The sequence below is a fragment of the Myotis daubentonii genome, chromosome X (genome assembly GCF_963259705.1).
Source record: "Myotis daubentonii chromosome X, mMyoDau2.1, whole genome shotgun sequence".
Classification (NCBI taxonomy): Eukaryota; Metazoa; Chordata; class Mammalia; order Chiroptera; family Vespertilionidae; genus Myotis; species Myotis daubentonii.
The window spans coordinates 124,679,046-124,697,251 of NC_081861.1; the positions used below are offsets into that span (position 1 = coordinate 124,679,046).

At 39.9% G+C, this 18,206-nt stretch overlaps 1 protein-coding gene across 2 annotated transcripts in view; it reads right to left on the reverse strand.

The window, feature by feature from the left end:
* CXHXorf58 (chromosome X CXorf58 homolog) overlaps window positions 1-18,206 on the reverse strand; it is a 42,098-nt gene that overhangs the window by 15,164 nt on the left and 8,728 nt on the right. Inside the window, exons 4-6 of one of the 2 annotated variants that reach the window (XM_059679471.1) lie at window positions 17,347-17,441; window positions 16,825-16,936; window positions 7,910-8,041 (exon numbers count right to left, since the gene is read on the reverse strand). In XM_059679471.1, the coding sequence (XP_059535454.1) occupies window positions 7,910-8,041; window positions 16,825-16,936; window positions 17,347-17,441 (339 nt within the window). The remainder of the gene's footprint in view (window positions 1-7,909; window positions 8,042-16,824; window positions 16,937-17,346; window positions 17,442-18,206) is intronic. The other variant, XM_059679472.1, reaches the window with a different exon arrangement.

An 18,206-nucleotide genomic window follows, 5' to 3' on the forward strand; every position in this document is an offset into this window, starting at 1 on the left:
TTCTCATAGCCAATTGGCCTGGAGGTCAATTCCTCCCAGGGATACCAACTACAATCAAGGCTTAACTACAACAAGACTGTGCACAAAGGGGTGTACCAAGAGTGTCCACCTCAGGTAATTGGGGAGGCTGAGCCATTGGGCCCTATAGGACACCTAGCACAGAAAGCCACTCTACCAACACAGGGAAGCAGCCAAAATGCAGAGACAAAGAAACAGGTCACAAATGACAGAAATGGAGGAAAGCAAACTACTGGATATAGAGTTCAAAACCAAGGTTACAAGGTTTTTCAAGAATTTTCTAGAAACCGCCGATAAATTTAGTGAGACCCTCAAGGATATGAAAAAGTACCAACTAGAAATTAAGCATACACTGACTGAAATAAAAAATATTATACAGAGACCCAACAGTAGACTAGAGGATCGCAAGAATCAAGTCAAAGATTTTAAATGCGAAGAAGCAAAATACACCCAACTAGAAAAACAAAAAGAAAAAGAATCCAAAAATATTAAGATAGTGTAAGGAGCCTCTGGGACAACTTCAAGCATACCAACATCCGAATTATAGGGGTGCCAGAAGAAGAGAGAGAGCAAGATATTGAAAACCTATTTGAAGAAATAATGACAGAAAACTTCCCCTACCTGGTGAAAGAAATAGACTTACAAGTCCAGGAAGCGCAGAGAACCCCAAACAAAAGGAATCCAAAGAGGACCACACCAAGACACATCATAATTAAAATGCCAAGAGCAAAAGACAAACAGAGAATCTTAAAAGCAGCAAGAGAGAAAAAGTTAGTTACCTACAAGGGAATACCCATACGACTGTCAGCTGATTTCTCAACAGAAACTTTGCAGGCCAGAAGGGAGTGGCAAGAAATATTCAAAGTGATGAATTCCAAGAACCTACAACCAAGATTACTTTATCCAGCAAAGCTATCATTCAGAATTGAAGGTCAGATAAAGAGCTTCACAGATAAGAAAAAGCTAAAGGAGTTCATCACCACTAAACCAGTATTATATGAAATGCTGAAAGGTATCCTTTAAGAAGAGGAAGAAGAAGAAAAAGGTACAGATACAAATTATGAACAACAAATACACATCTATCAACAAGTGAATCTAAAAATCAAGTGAATAAATAATCTGATGAACAGAATGAACTGGTGAATATAATAGAATCAGGGGCATAGAAAGGGAGTGGACTGATTATTCTCAGGGGGGAAGGGGTGTGAGGGGTGTGGGAAGAGACTGGACAAAAATCATACACCTATGGATGAGGACAGTGGGGGGGGTAAGGGCAGAGGGTGGGGTGGGAACCGGGTGGAGGGGAGCTATGGGGGGAAAAAAGAGGAACAACTGTAATCTGAACAATAAAGATTTAATTAAAAAAAATAAAATGGGCAAAAAATAGACACTTCTCCAAAGTGAACATACAGATGGCCAAGAGACAAAAAGTACTCAAAGTCACTGATCAACAGAGTGATGCAAATTAAAATGACAATGAGGTACCACCTCAGACCTGTCAAAATGACTACCATCAGCAAATCAACAAATGACTAGTGCTGGCGAGGATGTGGAGAAAAGCAAACCCTAGTTCACTGCTAGTGGGAATGCAGACTGGTGCAGCCATTATGGAAAACAGTATGGAGTTTCCTCAAAAAACTAATTATGATTCTAACTGGTTTGGCACAGTAGATCGATCGTTGGCCTGTGACTGAAGGGTCTCGGGTTTGATCCTGGTCAAGGGCACGCACCTTGGTTGTAGGCTCTGGTCGGGGCCCTGGCAGGAAGCAACCAATCAATGTGTCTCACATCAATGTTTCTCTTTCTCTGTCGCTCCTCCTCCCTTCCACTCTCTCTAAAAATCAATGGAAAAATATCTTTGGGTGAGGATTAACGAAAAATAGAATTTAAAAAAATTAAATATGGAACTGCCATTTGACCCAGTGATCCCACTTCTAGGAATATATCCTAAGAAACCTGAAACACCAATCAGAAAGAATGTATGCACCCCTATGTTCATAGCAGCACAATTTACAATAGCTAAGATCTGGAAACAGCCCAAGTGCCCATCAGATGAGTGGATAAAAAAGCTGTGGTACATTTACACCATGTTATACTATGCAGCAGTAAAACAGAGGGACCTCTTACCCTTTAAGACAGCATGGAGGGACCTGGAGAATATTATGCTAAGCGAAATAAGCCGGTCAGAGAAAGACAAGTATCACATGATCTCACTCATATGTAGAATCTAATGAACAAAATAAAATGATGAACAAAATAGATCCAGAGACATAGAAACATGGAACAGATTATTGAATTTCAGAGGGTAGGTGGGGGTAGGGGGAAGTATGGGCTGGAAAAAAATCAACCAAAGCACTTGTATGCATATATGCATAAGCCATGGACACAGACAAAAGGGTGACGCACTATCCACTGCGCCAAAAGGCCTGGGGTGGGGGGTGGGGATGGGCTAGAAGGAGTCAAGGTGGGGAGAAAGGGGACCTATGCAATATTTTCAACAATAAAGATTTAATTTAAAAAATATAATACATATAAATTAAACTCAGGATGAGCCTAACATTTGATAATAGCTATGTGATCTGTATACCTGGTAGTGCTCCTTCATGACATGCTTGGGTTGAGATGACATTTGCATAAAGCTTTTTAGAAATAATGAGTTTATATTTGGTGCTAAGTGGCAAATTTCACTATTTTCATTTGAAGTATTTATAGAAATCCCACTTTTCTTTTTAAAATATAAAATTAGGAATTTTAAAAGTACAAATATATATAATCAGTTCAACCTTATAAATGCTCATTTAAGAGACAGGAATAGGGAAGGAGGATCTATGATGCTAGGAAATGGACTTATAGCAAGACAGTTAAGGTATATACACACACAAACACTCACACACACTCCCACACATACAGGCCACTCTCCCTTTGTATTATTTAGGCATGCATGAGTTTTAATTAGCACTATTTAGTTGAATAAGCCCAGTCCTCCAACACATGATTCAAATTTCAGTTACCACAGTATAATTGAATAATTGTATAAAGTACAAACTCTGCTGCTAGCCCTTCAGTCCATAGATCACTGCATAAATAACAGATGTGTATGGTGATTATGACAAATCATGTCACTTCTTTCAAAGTGTGTCAATGATTGGTCACTGTGGGTCTGTTATTTAATTCACACATAGACAGCAAAGTAAATAGTTGTGTTGCCTCTTTGTCCCCTAGTAACAACAAAAAAATCAAAAGAGGGAATAGGCCAAAAAAGTAACAAAAAGTGATAATGCTGTAAGTGAAACTCAAACCCCATATAAATGGACTTTTAGAAGAAATAGGTGACCGTGGGGATGTTGATGCAGCCATCATTCAAGAGACTGCACATAGGCAGCTAGAGGAACCTGGCGAAAGTGAACTTATCAACATAAGTGAGGAAAGAGGCTGTAACAAAAGGGATGAAGCTGTCCCAGAGGAAGTGACCCTGACAAAAAAAGACACTTCACAGTAAAGGAACTCTGAGATATACACAACATTTAAAGTCTAAAGGATAAGCCCTAGCCAGGTAGCTCAGTTGCAAACACTAAGGTTGTGAACTCAATCCCAGGTTAGGGCACACACAAGAAGCAACCAAAGAATGCATACATAAGTGGACCGACAAATCGATATTCATTCTCTCTCTCTCTCTCTCTCTCTCTCTCTCTCTCTCTCTCTCTCTCTCTCTCTCTCTCTCTTACCAATTAAAAAAAATTAATGTCCAAAGGATAAAATGTTGGTGGGTAATCCAAACTTAAAAGAAGTATGACAATTTACCAAGGCATAGAGAAGATGCATTGTAAGTTGCATAAGAACAAGAAGGCAAGCCCTTTAAACTACTCTAGATAAACTGTTTTTTAGTAGCTTTATTGAGATTCACATCCCATACAATTCATTTATTTGTTTATTTTTAAATATATATATTTTTACTGATTTCAGAGAGGAAGGGAGAGGGAGAGAGAGAGATAAAAACATCAAAGATGAGAGAGAATCATTGATCAGCTGCCTTCTGCATGCCCCCTACTGGGATCAAGCCTGCAACCCAGGCATGTGCCCTTGACCAGTCCACAGGCTGACGCACTATCCACTGAGCCAAACCAGCTAGAGCCAATTCACCTATTTAAGGTGTATAAGTCAGTGGTTTTCAATAGTTTAATTTTTTTTTACAAAGAAATAAAACACTTTACAATGAAATAAAACACTATACTGGTACAGTGAGGACTGCCTGTATATTTTATTTCCCGAGAGTGGAGTAGTAAAATGGGTAAACATCTCAGCACTGTCAATAATCTGCTCTGCACTTATTAGCTATGTGACCTTGGGCCAGTTTTTAAAAAATCTCATTAAACTTAATTTTTTCTCATCTGTTAAAGGGTCACATAATTTATGAACGTGAAGATTAAAGGATATAATAGGCATATAAATAGCTGAAGTCTGTGCTGTGTCCATAAAGGACTCAATAAATATCAGGAATCACCATCTCTCTCTCTTCCAATATGTCAATCTGGGGACTTTTTTCTATGACACCAGTCCTTGGCATAGCCACGGTCTGCAAGTATGAGACCCATGTCCTTAGCAAAGATAGTTGGCACCCCCAAGCTCTAGTTATTTCCTGGTCCAATGCCTAATCTTCTAGGTTAAGGCTGTGAAAGTAAGAAAACAGAACTGGGAGTCTCTAAGGCACTATATTAATTTCAAGTTTCACATTGAAGCAACTGAGTAAATAGTTAAGGCCACGTGTTATTATTATGAGCTAGAATTTTGAGATCCCTTAGTCTTTAGAATGTGTGAAACAGGGTAATAATAATACCTATCTCTTAGGGTTGTTATGAGAATAAAAGGAGTTGGTATTACAGTTATGTGCTGCATAATGATGTTTTGGTCAATGACAGACCACATAGATGATGGTGGTCCCATAAGATTATAATGAAGCTGAAAAATTCCTTTCACCTAGGGACATCATAATGCACTACTCACATGTTTGTGGTGGTGCTGCTGTAAACAAACCTACTGTACAAAAAAAGTACAGCACATACAATTATAGTAGCAAGCTATACCATCTAGACTTGCGTAAGTGCAATCTATGATGTTCACACAATTCTAAAATCCCTAATGATGCATTTCTCAGAATGTATCCCTATCGTTAAGTGGCGCATGACTGTACATCGGCATTTGCTATTATTATTATTTAGGTATCTAGTGTAAGTTCCCTGATTCAGCACTGCTGTCCTATTAGCTACACAAACCAGAAGACTAGGAGCCATATTAAGGAAAGCTAGGACACCTTTCTTTAATTTACCACCCTGTCACCAAGGCTAACTGCTTTTTTTTAAAAAAATAGATTTTTTAAATTGATTTCAGAGAGGAAGGGAGAGGGAGCAATAGAAACATCAATGATGAGAGAGAATCTTTGATTGGCTGCCTCCTGCACGCCCTCACGGAATTGAACCCAGGACCCTTCAGTCCTCAGGTTCACTCTCTATCCACTGAGCCAAACCAGCTAGGGCAAGGCCCACTGCTTTTATTCCCTAACTAGAGGCCTGGTGCACAAAATTTGTGCACCGGGGAGGGGGGGGGGGATCCCTTCAGCCTGGCTTGTTCCCTCTTGCAGTCTGGGACCCCTTGGGGGATGTCCATGTGCCTGTTCGCTGCTCCTTACCGCTCAGCTTGCTGCTCCTTAGTGCTGCAGCAGAGGTGAGAGAGGCTCCTGCCACCGCTGCTGCGCTTGCCAGCCGTGAGCCTGGTTTCTGGCTGAGCGGCGCTCCCCCTATGGGAGCACACTGACCACCAGGGGGCAGCTCCAGCATTAAGCATCTGCCCCCTGGTAGTCAGTGCACATTATAGTGTCCAGTTGTTCTGGTCTTTCAGCTGTAACAGTCGCTTAGGCTTTTAGTATATAGATTATCTCTTGCATCTCCAGCCTCACTGCCCTAAACCAATATACCACCATTTCTCCTAAAATACTGCAGAAACCTCCAAACTAGAAGGCTGTTACTGTACTCTATTCTATACTCTACATTGCAGCCACATGGATCTCCTCGCTCATTGGATTCATCACCTCATTTCTTGAAACACTGTACCAGCTTCTCATTGTACACAGAATCAAGAAATACCTCCTCCAAATAAAAAAAAAAGAAAGAAAAAAATGAGAGAAAAAAACAAACACCTTACTATGGTTGAAAGCCCTGTATGATGATCTTAGCGGCCCTCCAGCCTGACTACATACCACCACACTCTGCTCTCTCTCCTCCAGTCCCACAGACCTGCTTCCAGGCCCCGCAGCTCCTCCTGCCACAGAGCCTTTGCCTTGGGTATGCCACCTGCTCAGCCCCAGACTGAGGCTGTGACACATTGTTGATTGCCTACCCGTCAACCACTTTCCACTTCTCCCTTGCTCCTGGAGCCCTGATTTTTTTTTCAGGTATGGACCAGCAATATACTCTGGGAAGGAGAGTCCCAGCACACAAACCAATCAGTTATTGGTTTAGGGGGGAACATGTGATCTGGTTCTGACCAATGGGGCCTGAGGGGGTCTGTTGGGATCTTCTGGGAAAGAGTTTTCTTCCTGAGATAAAAAGACTCATGGAGTCTCCTTCTCCCCGCTTCTGAATGTAGTTGAGAATGTGATAGTTAAGCCAAGAGAACTGTAGAGAAGCTGACTCAGAACCCTAATGTTCTTGAGCTGCCACATTAGCTAGTCCAGGACCCTCCTATCTGGGAACTTCTTGCATGAGACAATAAATGTCCTTTCCGTTTAAGTCTCTTGTGGCTGGAAATATTGTTACTTGTAGTAGAAAGCATCCCAACAATAAAAGAACCCTTCCTTATTAGGTCAAATCCCCATGCACTCTCTTAGCACCATGTATTTATTTTTGATTTTTAATTGAGATAACATTTATATAAAATTTACCATTTTAACCATTTTATAGTGTACACATTAGTGGTTTTTAGTAAATTCACACCACATACCACCACTATCTAATTCCAAAACATTTCCACCACACCAAAGAGAAACCCCACATTCCTTAGGTATCACTCCTCAGACACAAAAAGCCATACATTATATGACTGTATTAGTATGAAATATCCAGAATAGGCAAATTCAGAGAGACAGAAGGTAGATCAGTGGTTGATTAGGGCTATAGTGATAGAGGAATCAGGAATGACTGCTTAATGGATGTGAGGTTTCCATTTGGGGTGCCAAAAGGTTCTGGTAGTAGATGGTGGTGAAGTTTGCACAACACTGTGAACGTACTTAATGCCACTGAATTGTTCACTTTAAAAATGGAACATTTTAGCTGAAACCGGTTTGGCTCAGTGGATAGAGTGTCGGCCTGCGGACTGAAGGGTCCCAGGTTCGATTCCGGTCAAGGGCATGTACCTGGGTTGCGGGCACATCCCCAGTAGGAGATGTGCAGGAGGCAGCTGATCGATGTTTCTCTCTCATCGATGTTTCTAACTCTCTATCTCTCTCCCTTCCTCTCTGTAAAAAATCAATAAAATATATTTAAAAAAAATAAAAATGGAACATTTTGTATTGTGTGTGTTTTTAAATAATATTTTTATTGATTTATTTTAGAGAGAGGGAAGGGAGCAGGAGGGAGAGAAACATCGATGTGAGAGTGTAACATCGATTAGCTGCCTCCTGCACACCCCCTACCAGGGATCGAGCACGCAACCCCGGCACGTGTCCTGACCAGGAGTTGAGCCAGCATGGGATGATGCCCAACCTACTGAGCTACATCAGGCAAGGCTACATTGTGTGTATTTTACCATGAAAAAAAAAAAGTATGACTCTTGGAAGATAGGGTAAGAAGGCTTTTTGTTGTTGTTGTTTGGTTTCAATATCTAAATCTAAATTCCTTACTGTCACGTAATCTTGCACGGTGATAATATCTATTTCATCAGTTATTTTGAACTTCTGGAAAAGATATTCATCTTCTAAAATTAGTTCAAGAAACTTCTTCCTCCCCATAATTTTGTAAGCATCATATGACGCCTATAAAAAGAACAGAGCACAGACTTTTAAAATAGTATAATAGCAATAATAATCAGCACATACTTTATGTATTTTTCTGACAAATACATAAAATATCGTTCTTTTCTTCTAACAGCTTGTATTCAACAAAAGGATAGTATTTTTAAAGAAAATATTATATAGGGATTTTAAAAACTACCTAAAATTTGTTCCTATAACCATATCTACGTAGTTTTAAAATGCAGCTAGAAGAGCTGAGTCTACAGTCCTTGGAGAACCAGTTTTTAATTTTTTTAAAAAAATTCTCATCTGAGGATATGATTTTAGAGAGAGAAGAACGGAGAGAGAGAGAAACATTGATGAGAGACATCTATTATGTGCACCAACTTGGGATCGAACCCACAACCTAGGTATGTGCCCTGACTGGGAATCGAACCTGCAACCATTTTGGTTTACAGGACAATGCTCCAACCAACTGAGCCACCCGGCCAGGGCAAGGACCAGTTTTTAAAAGATGTCTTTTACCCCTTAAAAAACATTCCTTTCCCTTAAAACAAAACAAAACAAACCTATAACGCCATTCATGCTGTCCATGCAGAAAAAATTTATTTGATTATTAAATAGGTTGGCCTAGGAACTGCAAGAAAAGGTATCATTCGGCCAACTATCTTTTCTTTTTTCAAAAATATATTTTATTGATTTTTTACAGAAAGGAAGGGAGAGGGATAGAGAGTCAGAAACATCGATGAGAGAGAAACATCAATCACCCACCTCCCGTACACCTCCCACTGGGGATGTGCTGGCAACCAAGGTACATGCCCTTGACTGGAATCTAACTTGGGACCCTTCAGTCCACAGGCTGACACTCCATCCTCTGAGCCAAACCGGATAGGGCATAGACCAACTATCTTTATGTGTTAGTTAATATATAGTCCCCAAATGGCAACATGTACATTTTAGATTGCTCAGACCTCTTTCTCCTTCAGACTTCATTCTCAGTAGCCAAAGATTGGCAAACAAAGGGTTTTTTTACATTTGCTGCTCAAGGAAAGTACCCGAAAGGGCAAAGACAGAAAAATCATAGAAAATACTGACGCTCAAATCCTGTCTGGCCCTATTGGTACCAAACTCTTCCATGCACATTTCTCCTTGTTCCGAGAGCTATACATAGACTGTGAGTAGAGCTTTAAGTACGCCCCACCCTCTTTCCCACTCCCCATAGTATGTGCTGCTTCTTCTAACACATATTTGTACCATGCATCTGTGCTTCTGGCCACAAAGGATATGCTTATGTGAAGGGAGACTAGCGAAGATGAAGATTTAAATATCTTTTGATTTCAGATCAGTCTCACTTTTCCTTTGTATCTCAGAATGTGACGCTAGTGAAAGTATGGGAACCCTGTGTTATATAATGCTGATGTAAGGCCACAGAGGAGTCACTGAGATAGGGTTGACTCAGAATCTGTTCTTTTTACTTACCACACAATACAACAGCGAGCCTTGATGTATTTTCTATTTCAATTCTCACTTTTGTTATCTAGAATATTCCTGTTTAATTTTTTAAGTTTCTAAGCTTAGGACACAGATACATATGAAAAATAAAAGAAAATACATGGTGGCCTGGCTGGTGTGGCTCAGTGGTTGAGCATTGACCTGTGAACCAGGAGGTCACAGTTCAATTCCCGGTCAGGGTATATGCCTGGGTTGCGGTCTCGATCTTCAGTGTGGGGCATGCAGGAGGCAGCCAATCAATGACTCTGTCTCATCCTTGATGTTTCTGTCTCTCTTTACTTCTTCCTTCCTCTCTGAAATCAATAAAAACATAATCTATTTTTAAAAAGAAAATAGCCCTAGCTGGTTTGGCTCAGTGGATAGAGCGTCGGCCTGCAGACCGAAGGGTCCCAGGTTTGATTCTGGTCAAGGGCACATGCCTGGGGTGTGGGCTTGATCCCCAGTGGGGGGCGTGTAGGAGGCAGCCAATCAATGATTCTCTCTCATCATTGATGTTTCTCTCTCTCTCCCCTTCTCCCTTCCCCTGGGAAATCAATAAAAACATATTTTTTTTAAAAGAAAATACACAGTGAGGCAAAAGTAGGTGTATAGTTGTGAGTATGCAAAACAGTTTATTCTTGTATTATTATTTATTATTGTATTATTTCCCATATGAACAAATATAAACCTAGTTTTGCCCCACTCTGTATTCAAATGGTTGTAGTTTTATTCCTAAGGCAGTAAATTAAAGGGACAGAAATAGTTTACTAAAAATGTGATGGAGATTTCCTTTGGGCAGATCATTTTGGTTTTCCATTTCATTAGTTTCTTTCTACACTATGCATCTAAACAAAAGGCAGTATTGGCACGTAACGCCATTATGCTTTTTTTAAAATATATTTTTATTGATTTTTTTACAGAGAGGAAGGGATAGGGATAGAGAGTTAGAAACATCAATGAGAGAGAAACATCGATCAGCTGCCTCCTGCACACTCCCCACTGGGTATGTGCCCGCAACCAAGGTATATGCCCTTGACTGGAATCAAACCTGGGACCCTTGAGTCCACAGGCCAACGCTCTATCCACTGAGCCAAACCAGTTAGGGCATCCACTATGCTTTCTTGCAATTAATTTTATGAGGGTCCTAATTAACCATTCCCACAGTGACTCTAAAGGTAAAAGCAAATAGATATACACTGAACAGGTCTGAAAAACCACTTAACTTCTGCTTTGAGCATTTCTTTAGATATAATTATATTTTACTTTAGAACAAGTTACTTAAAAAGGCATTTGTTATTTCCTTCCTACTCTACTCCACTCTGCCACCACCACCAATCTCTCCAAGCCCTGGTGTCTTTATTTGTACAGGGCCTCAGCTGTGCGAGGCCCATCCCCGTCTCTCAGTCAAAACTCTCTATGCCTGGCAGCACATGGCAGGCCTGCTGCCTACTTGTGACAGGGATTTGAAAAAGTTTGCCCTCCAGTGGCCAAGATGTTCTTTCTTTCTCATACCTCTGTCGTGTATGGCCAGATTCAGGAAAGTCCTTCATAGAAAGAGATGGGAAAGCAGAACCCAGCCCCAAAAGGGAAGGGTAAAAACTAGGCAATGCTCTAGCTTGATCCCCAGTGGGGTGTGTGCAGGAGGCAGCCGATCAGTGATTCTCTCTCATCATTGATGTTTCTATCTCTCTCTCTCTGAAATCAATAATATATATATGTGTGTGTGTATATATATATGTGTGCGTGTGTGTGTGTGTATATATATATATATATATATATATATATATATATATATATATATATATAATGTAATTATCTATCTATCTATCTATCTATCTATCTATCTATCTATTAAAATAACTCCTATCCCTGGCCGGTTTTGCTCAGTGGATAGAGTATCGGCCTTGGACTGAAGGGTCCTGGATTCCATTCCGGTCAAGAGCACGTACCTTGGTTGCAGGCTCAATCCACAGCCCTGGTTGGGATGCGTGCAGGAGGCAACCAATTGAGAGACACATCAATGTTTCTCTCTCTCTGTCTCGCCCCCTTCTTTCCACTCTCTCTAAAAATCAACGGGAAAACATCCTCCGGTGAGGATTAATAAAAAAACAACACAAAATAAAACAAAAAACTAGGCAAGGATTCCAGGATAGCCGCCAATCAGACTAAGATTCAAGAGGCAGGTTCCATTCTTAGTGGGTGACTCAAAGAGTCAGAGGGGGGCATCTCTAAATTTGACACCTCCCCTGATACCCCGCATCAATGTGGCCTAGAAGTCCCCCCCTCCCTGTGGCTACTTGCTGGCCTAGATCCATACTTGGGCTATCAAGTTACTGTAACATCTCAAGTCTCTTCCCTGCCTGGCTGGAAATTCTTATTCATGAAGGTGGTAATAACTAGTATCTCTGCATGGGGACAGTTTATTGGTTTGAAACAGTTCAATTAGATACAGGCTCTGAATTAATAAAACCACCATAACGGCCTCAAAATGTGCACAGTACACAGAGAAGTGTTCAAGTCTCAGTTCTGCCCCTGACAAGCCTCTTAAGTTTCAGCTTCCTCATAGGCAAAAAGGGAATAACATGTTATCAGTGGGTCATATAAGAGAACGTATTTAGTGGGGTTGCTGACTAAGGAGTGGTTAAGCGCATGAACTATGAGGTCAGGCTCAATGTTTTGTTTTTTTAATATATATTTTTTTATTTTAGAGAGGAAGGGAGAGGGAGAGCGAGCTAGAAACATCAATGATAAGAGAGAATCATTGATTGGCTGCCTCTTGCACACCCCACACTGGGGATCAAGCCTGCAACCTAGGCATGTGCCCTGACCGGGAATTGAACCGTGACCTCCTGGTTCATAAGTCAATGCTCAACCACTGAGCACACTGGCCGGGCAGGCTCACTGGGTTTTGGTGTCAGTTCCTTCACTTTCTAGTTATGAAACCTTAAGTTACTTAGTCTCTTTAAAATGAAGATAACAGAATCTACATTCTAGAGTTTGTGAGAATTAAATAATAATGCACATAAAGTGCTACACATCATACTTGATACTGTTCAATAGGGGTAGCTATTAGTAATATTAATGTTTTTCTTTTTTACATAAATACACAATCCTCAAAAAGAATGGGATCTTCAATTTAAAATAATAGTTACTGAATGTTAATGTTTAAGAGCTGTCAGTTACCCAGAGGGGTTCCAGACCATGGTGGAGGGCACATTTAGGACAGTGCTCATGAAAATATATTGTGCCCAGGGTCACTTGGGCATCTTGTTAAAGGCAGATGCTGATTCAGTGGGTTTTGGGTAGGGCCTGAGAGTATGTGTTTTTTGGTCAATTCTCACCTGAGGATATTTTTTCCATTGATTTTTACAGAGTGGAGGAGAGGTAGAAAGGGGTGAGACGGGGAGAGATGGAGAGAGGGAGAGAGGGAAGGAGGGAGAAACATCGATTGATTGCTTCCCACATGTGCCCTGACCAGGGCGTGGGATTGAACCTGCAACCCCGGTACATGCCCTTGACTGGGAATCAAAATCACAACCCTTTGGTGTGTGGGCTGATGCTCTAACCATTGAGCACACTGGCCATGGCTAGGGATTATGCATTTTAAAAAAATATTTTTTATTGATTTTAGAGAGAGAAAGGGAGAGGGATAAAGAGAAACATCGACAAGAGAGAAAACTGTTGGCTGCTTCCTGCACACACCCTCACTGAGGATACAGCCTGCAACCCAGGCATGTGCCCTAATGGGGAATTGAACCATGTTGTAGGTCAGCAGGCCACACTTTGAGTAAGTCGCAAGGCTTTAGAATATTCTAAATATAGTTGGTGGACTAACCACAGTGACAACCCTCTGTAAATAAGTATTGCTCTGAAAATAGATCATCGAAGTAGGTAACTGAAATAAGATCTCTCTCTTTTTTTTTAAAATGCATTTCCTCACTTTTTTAAAAATATATTTTATTGATTTTTTTTTTTTTTACAGAGAGGAAGGGGGGGAGAGAGAGAGAGAGAGAGAGAGAGAGAGAGAGAGAGAGAGAGACAGAAACATCGATGAGAGAGAAACATCGATTAGCTGCCTCCTGCACATCTCCTACTGGGGATGTGCCCGCAACCCAGGTACATGCCCTTGACCAGAATCGAACCTGGGACCTTTCAGTCCGCAGGCAGACGCTCTATCAACTGAGCCAAACCGGTTTCGGCAATAAGATCTCTTTTTTCTACACACGACTATACAATTGTTCTCACATCATTTGAACTGTCTTGGCACCTTTGATTAAAATCAATTCATCATCTATGTGTAGGTCTATTTCTGAATACTCTATTCGCTCTCATTGATCTACATGTCTATATGTTATCACTATACTGCGGGGGTTACTGTGGCTTTTTAAGTCTTGAAATCAGGTAGTGTGAATTTTCTAACTTTGTTCTTCTTCTCCAAAGTTTGTTAGGCTACTCTATATCCTTTCACTTGTTTTTGCTTTTTTTTTTTTTTTTTGGTGAACACATGAAAGATGCCTTTGGAAAATAAGGAAATGAAACTAGAAATGGCAATAAAAACAAGAGAAAAGCTAGAACAACAACCTGTGAAACACCCCTCCTTCATAAGTGAACTTAGATTAAACATCTGAGTGGACTAAAACTTAGGAAGTTGGATTAGTCTGTTGAAGACATAATTTCTACATTCAAAGAGCAAAGGAGTTGAGTAAACTTAGAGAAAAATTCTACTTCTATCAGCCATTAATCCAAGAGTTACCAGTTTGTTTTGAAGCTGAACTGAAGGGAAACAGGAACCCTAAACTGCTCTCCAAACTGGGTATGTCCTCATCATTTAAAACCCGTATACTGTTTAGTGAAGAACTCAAGCTGAATGATATGATTGCATTTTCACAATAAGAACAAAAAAAATTAAAAATATATCTGTGTGTGTATTTTCATGGGAAAAACATGAAGGGGTGATGGGAGCAGGCTAGAAGAGGTTAATGGGGGAAAAGGAGGACCTATGTAATACTTTCAACAATAAAGATTAAAAGAAAAAAAGAAAGAAAAACATGAAGGATACAAAGCAAACTGTTAACATTAATCACCCCAGGCGAGTGAAAGTTGCAGCACAGAGAAGAAAGCCATAAAGGCATATTTTCCTTTTTTTTTTTAAAAAAAAAAACACCCTCTCTGTGCTATTTCCTTTTTAAAAACAGTTACTTTGTAATTTAAATAAAAACTGAAGTTATTATACAGCATTTTACAAGTTTTAATATACACACAGTGCTTTCCAGTCACGGCGTCCAAGGTTCTCATTTGCTCCAGTCTGGGGACAGTACGGGCCTCTAGGAGCTGACCCAGGAGAATTGCAGTTCCTGGAAAGGCCCCATTATGTAACCTCAGGAAAGCAGCAACTGATGCTATTTTCTAGGGCCAACTCTAAGCTTATTCTGTAGATTAATGTGGTATGAACATAAAGTAAACATCTACTTTTGTATTTGAAGTCCTCCTATATACATGAAAAATATTAATGTTTCTGAAACACTATATTCCATATGAAAACACATAATCCATTTGATACATTTCTGAAACAGAGTTAAATTTTTTCTGATATTGCCTGAGAACAGAGAAAAGCAGTCTCTTTTCCTTTTCTAATATTCTTTGGAGAAGAAATGTTACACATGTTGGAGCTGATCAGAAACTGCTAGGTTGTGTGGTCTTCTATCCTGAATTCATGCCATTACCGATTACTTCAGATGGCCCATACTTTTCATGCAAAATATTTCCAGAAGGCGACAGGAAAAGAACCTTTGATTTATGGTTTATAAAAGGCTAAATATGAGTCCTAGCTGGTTTTTCTTAGTGGTTAGAGCGTTGGGTTGGATTCAGGTTAAGGGCAAGTACCTTCGTTGCAGGTTCGATCCCTGGCGGGAGGCAACCAATCCATGTGTCTCTCTCACATTGATGTTTCTCTCTCTCTGTCTCTCCTCCTCCCTTCCATTCTCTCTAAAATCAATGGGGGAAAAATATCCTCGGGTGAGGATTAATAACAACAATAAAAAAGGCTAAATATGATAATGCATACTTTTTTTTTTTTACTCAATTACAGTCATATATAAGGGTCAACAGAATAAAACCTGTGTTGTAGATCCTTGCTATTAAAAGTGTGGTTCATGGGTCCTAGCTGGTTTGGCTCAGTGGATAGAACACTGGTCTGCAGACCAAAGGGTCCTGGGTTCAATTCCAGTCAAGGGCACATACCGCAGTTGCAGGCTCCTCCCTGGCCCAGGCCCTGGTTGGGGCTTGTGCAGGAGGCAACTAATCGATGTTTCTCTCTGTCTTTCCCTCTCTCTTCCACTCTAAAAAAATCAATGGAAAAATATCCTCAAGTAAGGATTAAAAAAAAAAAGTGTGATCCATGGGCGCTGGTTAGATTCAGACCCCATCCCAGATCTACTGAATCAGAAACTGCATCTTTAACAAGATCCTCAGGTGATTCCTATGCTGCAGACAATTTTGGTGAATATTCATGAAACTTAAAAGAACTCAGATAAAAAAGGATAAATATTTTAAAAGTTCATTTCCAATAGTCCAGCATGGCTTTTTCTAAAGATGCTACCAGAAGTGAAGAAACAATGATAAAATGCCATTCAGACAAAACTGAATCAAAGGTTATGCATAATTTTAAAGCACTGACCAATAGGCCACTTTAGTCCGTTACAGGGTTGGGCAAAAGTAGGTTTACAGTTGTGAGTATGCAAAACAGAAAATGTATTCTTTTAAAAAATATGCCATGCTGGTGTGCCTCAATGGTTGAGGGTCGACCTGTGAACCTGGAGGTCATAGTTTGATTCCCGGTAGGGGCACATGCCCAGGTTGTGGGCTCGATCCTCAGTGGGGGGTATGCAGGAGGCAGCTGAACAATGATTCTCACTTCCTCTCCCTTCCTCTCTGAAATCAATAAAAATATATTTTATTGATTATATTTAAAATATGTATATTTATTGACTATATTTTAAATGTTTTATTATTATAGTTATTATTATTAACCTACTTTTTCCTACCCCTGTCTTAACAAACCAAAAATTTAATATTAAGAATAATGGTGGATATTTTTTAGAGCCTTATATATGTAATTACTCCAAATATTTTTTAGCTAATAAACAGACACTTTGAAACATATGGTTAAGAAAATACTAACTGCCTGCTGGGATGTTTAATGGTGAAATAATAGTCTGTATACTTAAATGCAATCCAGATACTACATATCTATGTTATGATGTTAAGATGTGTAAGAAGCTAAATAACATAAAATGTACAGTGTGAAACATCACCTTACTTGATGGCTTTACCATATTTTTTCCGCTGAAATACTTGTAACCATAGCCTCCAGTATGTAGAAAAATTTTAAACACAATAAAAGGTGGAAATTTTTCACCACTGAATCTGAAATAAAGATGAAAAATGTGTCATTTGGAATCAGGTTTGGGGCTCAGTTACTGCTCCCCCTTGTGCTTAAGATAGTTTCTTGCATGCAGGATAAAGGCTATACCAGAGCATAGAACAAACTGGTAATGAAATGGATTATAGAAGATGAAAGAGCCACACCTAGGGGTGTGTATCCTCACATCTATTTTCATATGTGTGACAGGCTGGACACATCATGGGACACGAACTACTCTCAAGGCAACTTTTGGCCTAAGAGTCATGCCTCAGTTTCTTTACCTAATAAATGTAAATAAAAACACATTTACTTTGCAGTTATATACTGAGAAGTTATGAGGACTTAACAAATATCTAAGATTGCTTCATATTAACTAAGTACTTCTTGAAATAAATCAGCATAGAAATATTACCTGAATTTAACTTTACACTTATTGCCAGCATCTTTAAGAAACTCAGCCTCCATGGGGCTCACATTCTTCAGTATATCATATGTCACACAATATTCCTGAAATAGATGATGGTGCTATAAATGGAAGGTGGTACCTTGCCCAGTTGCAATTTACTGAAAATAACAGAGATGGCATGATAAAGTGAACGGTATACCAGACTTGGGAGTTCTGAAGAACTGGGTTCTAGTGTTGGCTTCTCCACTTATCACCTGTGTGGCCTTGGAGTCAGTTACTCACTCTTTTGGCCTCCAAGTTTGGGTATGTGTTCCTCCTCAAGATCCCAGGCACTGTTCTTTCCCTATGATAACACTTCTCACAATCTACTGTAATTAACTACAAATTCCTTTTTATCTCCTCCTAGACCAGGGGTGGGCAAACTTTTTGACTCGAGGGCCACAATGGGTTCTTAAACTGGACCGGAGGGCCGGAACAAAAGCATGGATGGAGTGTTTGTGTGAACTAATGTAAATTCAAAGTAAACATCATTACATAAAAGGGTACGGTCTTTTTTTTTTTTTTAGTTTTATTCATTTCAAACGGGCCAGATCTGGCCCGCGGGCCGTAGTTTGCCCACGGCTGTGCTAGACTATAAGCTTAATGAAGGTAGGGGCAGTGTCCTTCTTCTTTACCACTGTATTCCCACCACCTAGTATAGTGCCTGGAACACAGCAGGTGCTTCACAGTATATGATACGAAATGAATCACTGTAAATGAGGATGATCATAGTACTGTTAGTAGCTTTTAAGCACTTTTATATACCACATACTATGTTAGGTACCTTATACACATAACCTCATCTAATCCTTATAACTCAGCAATAT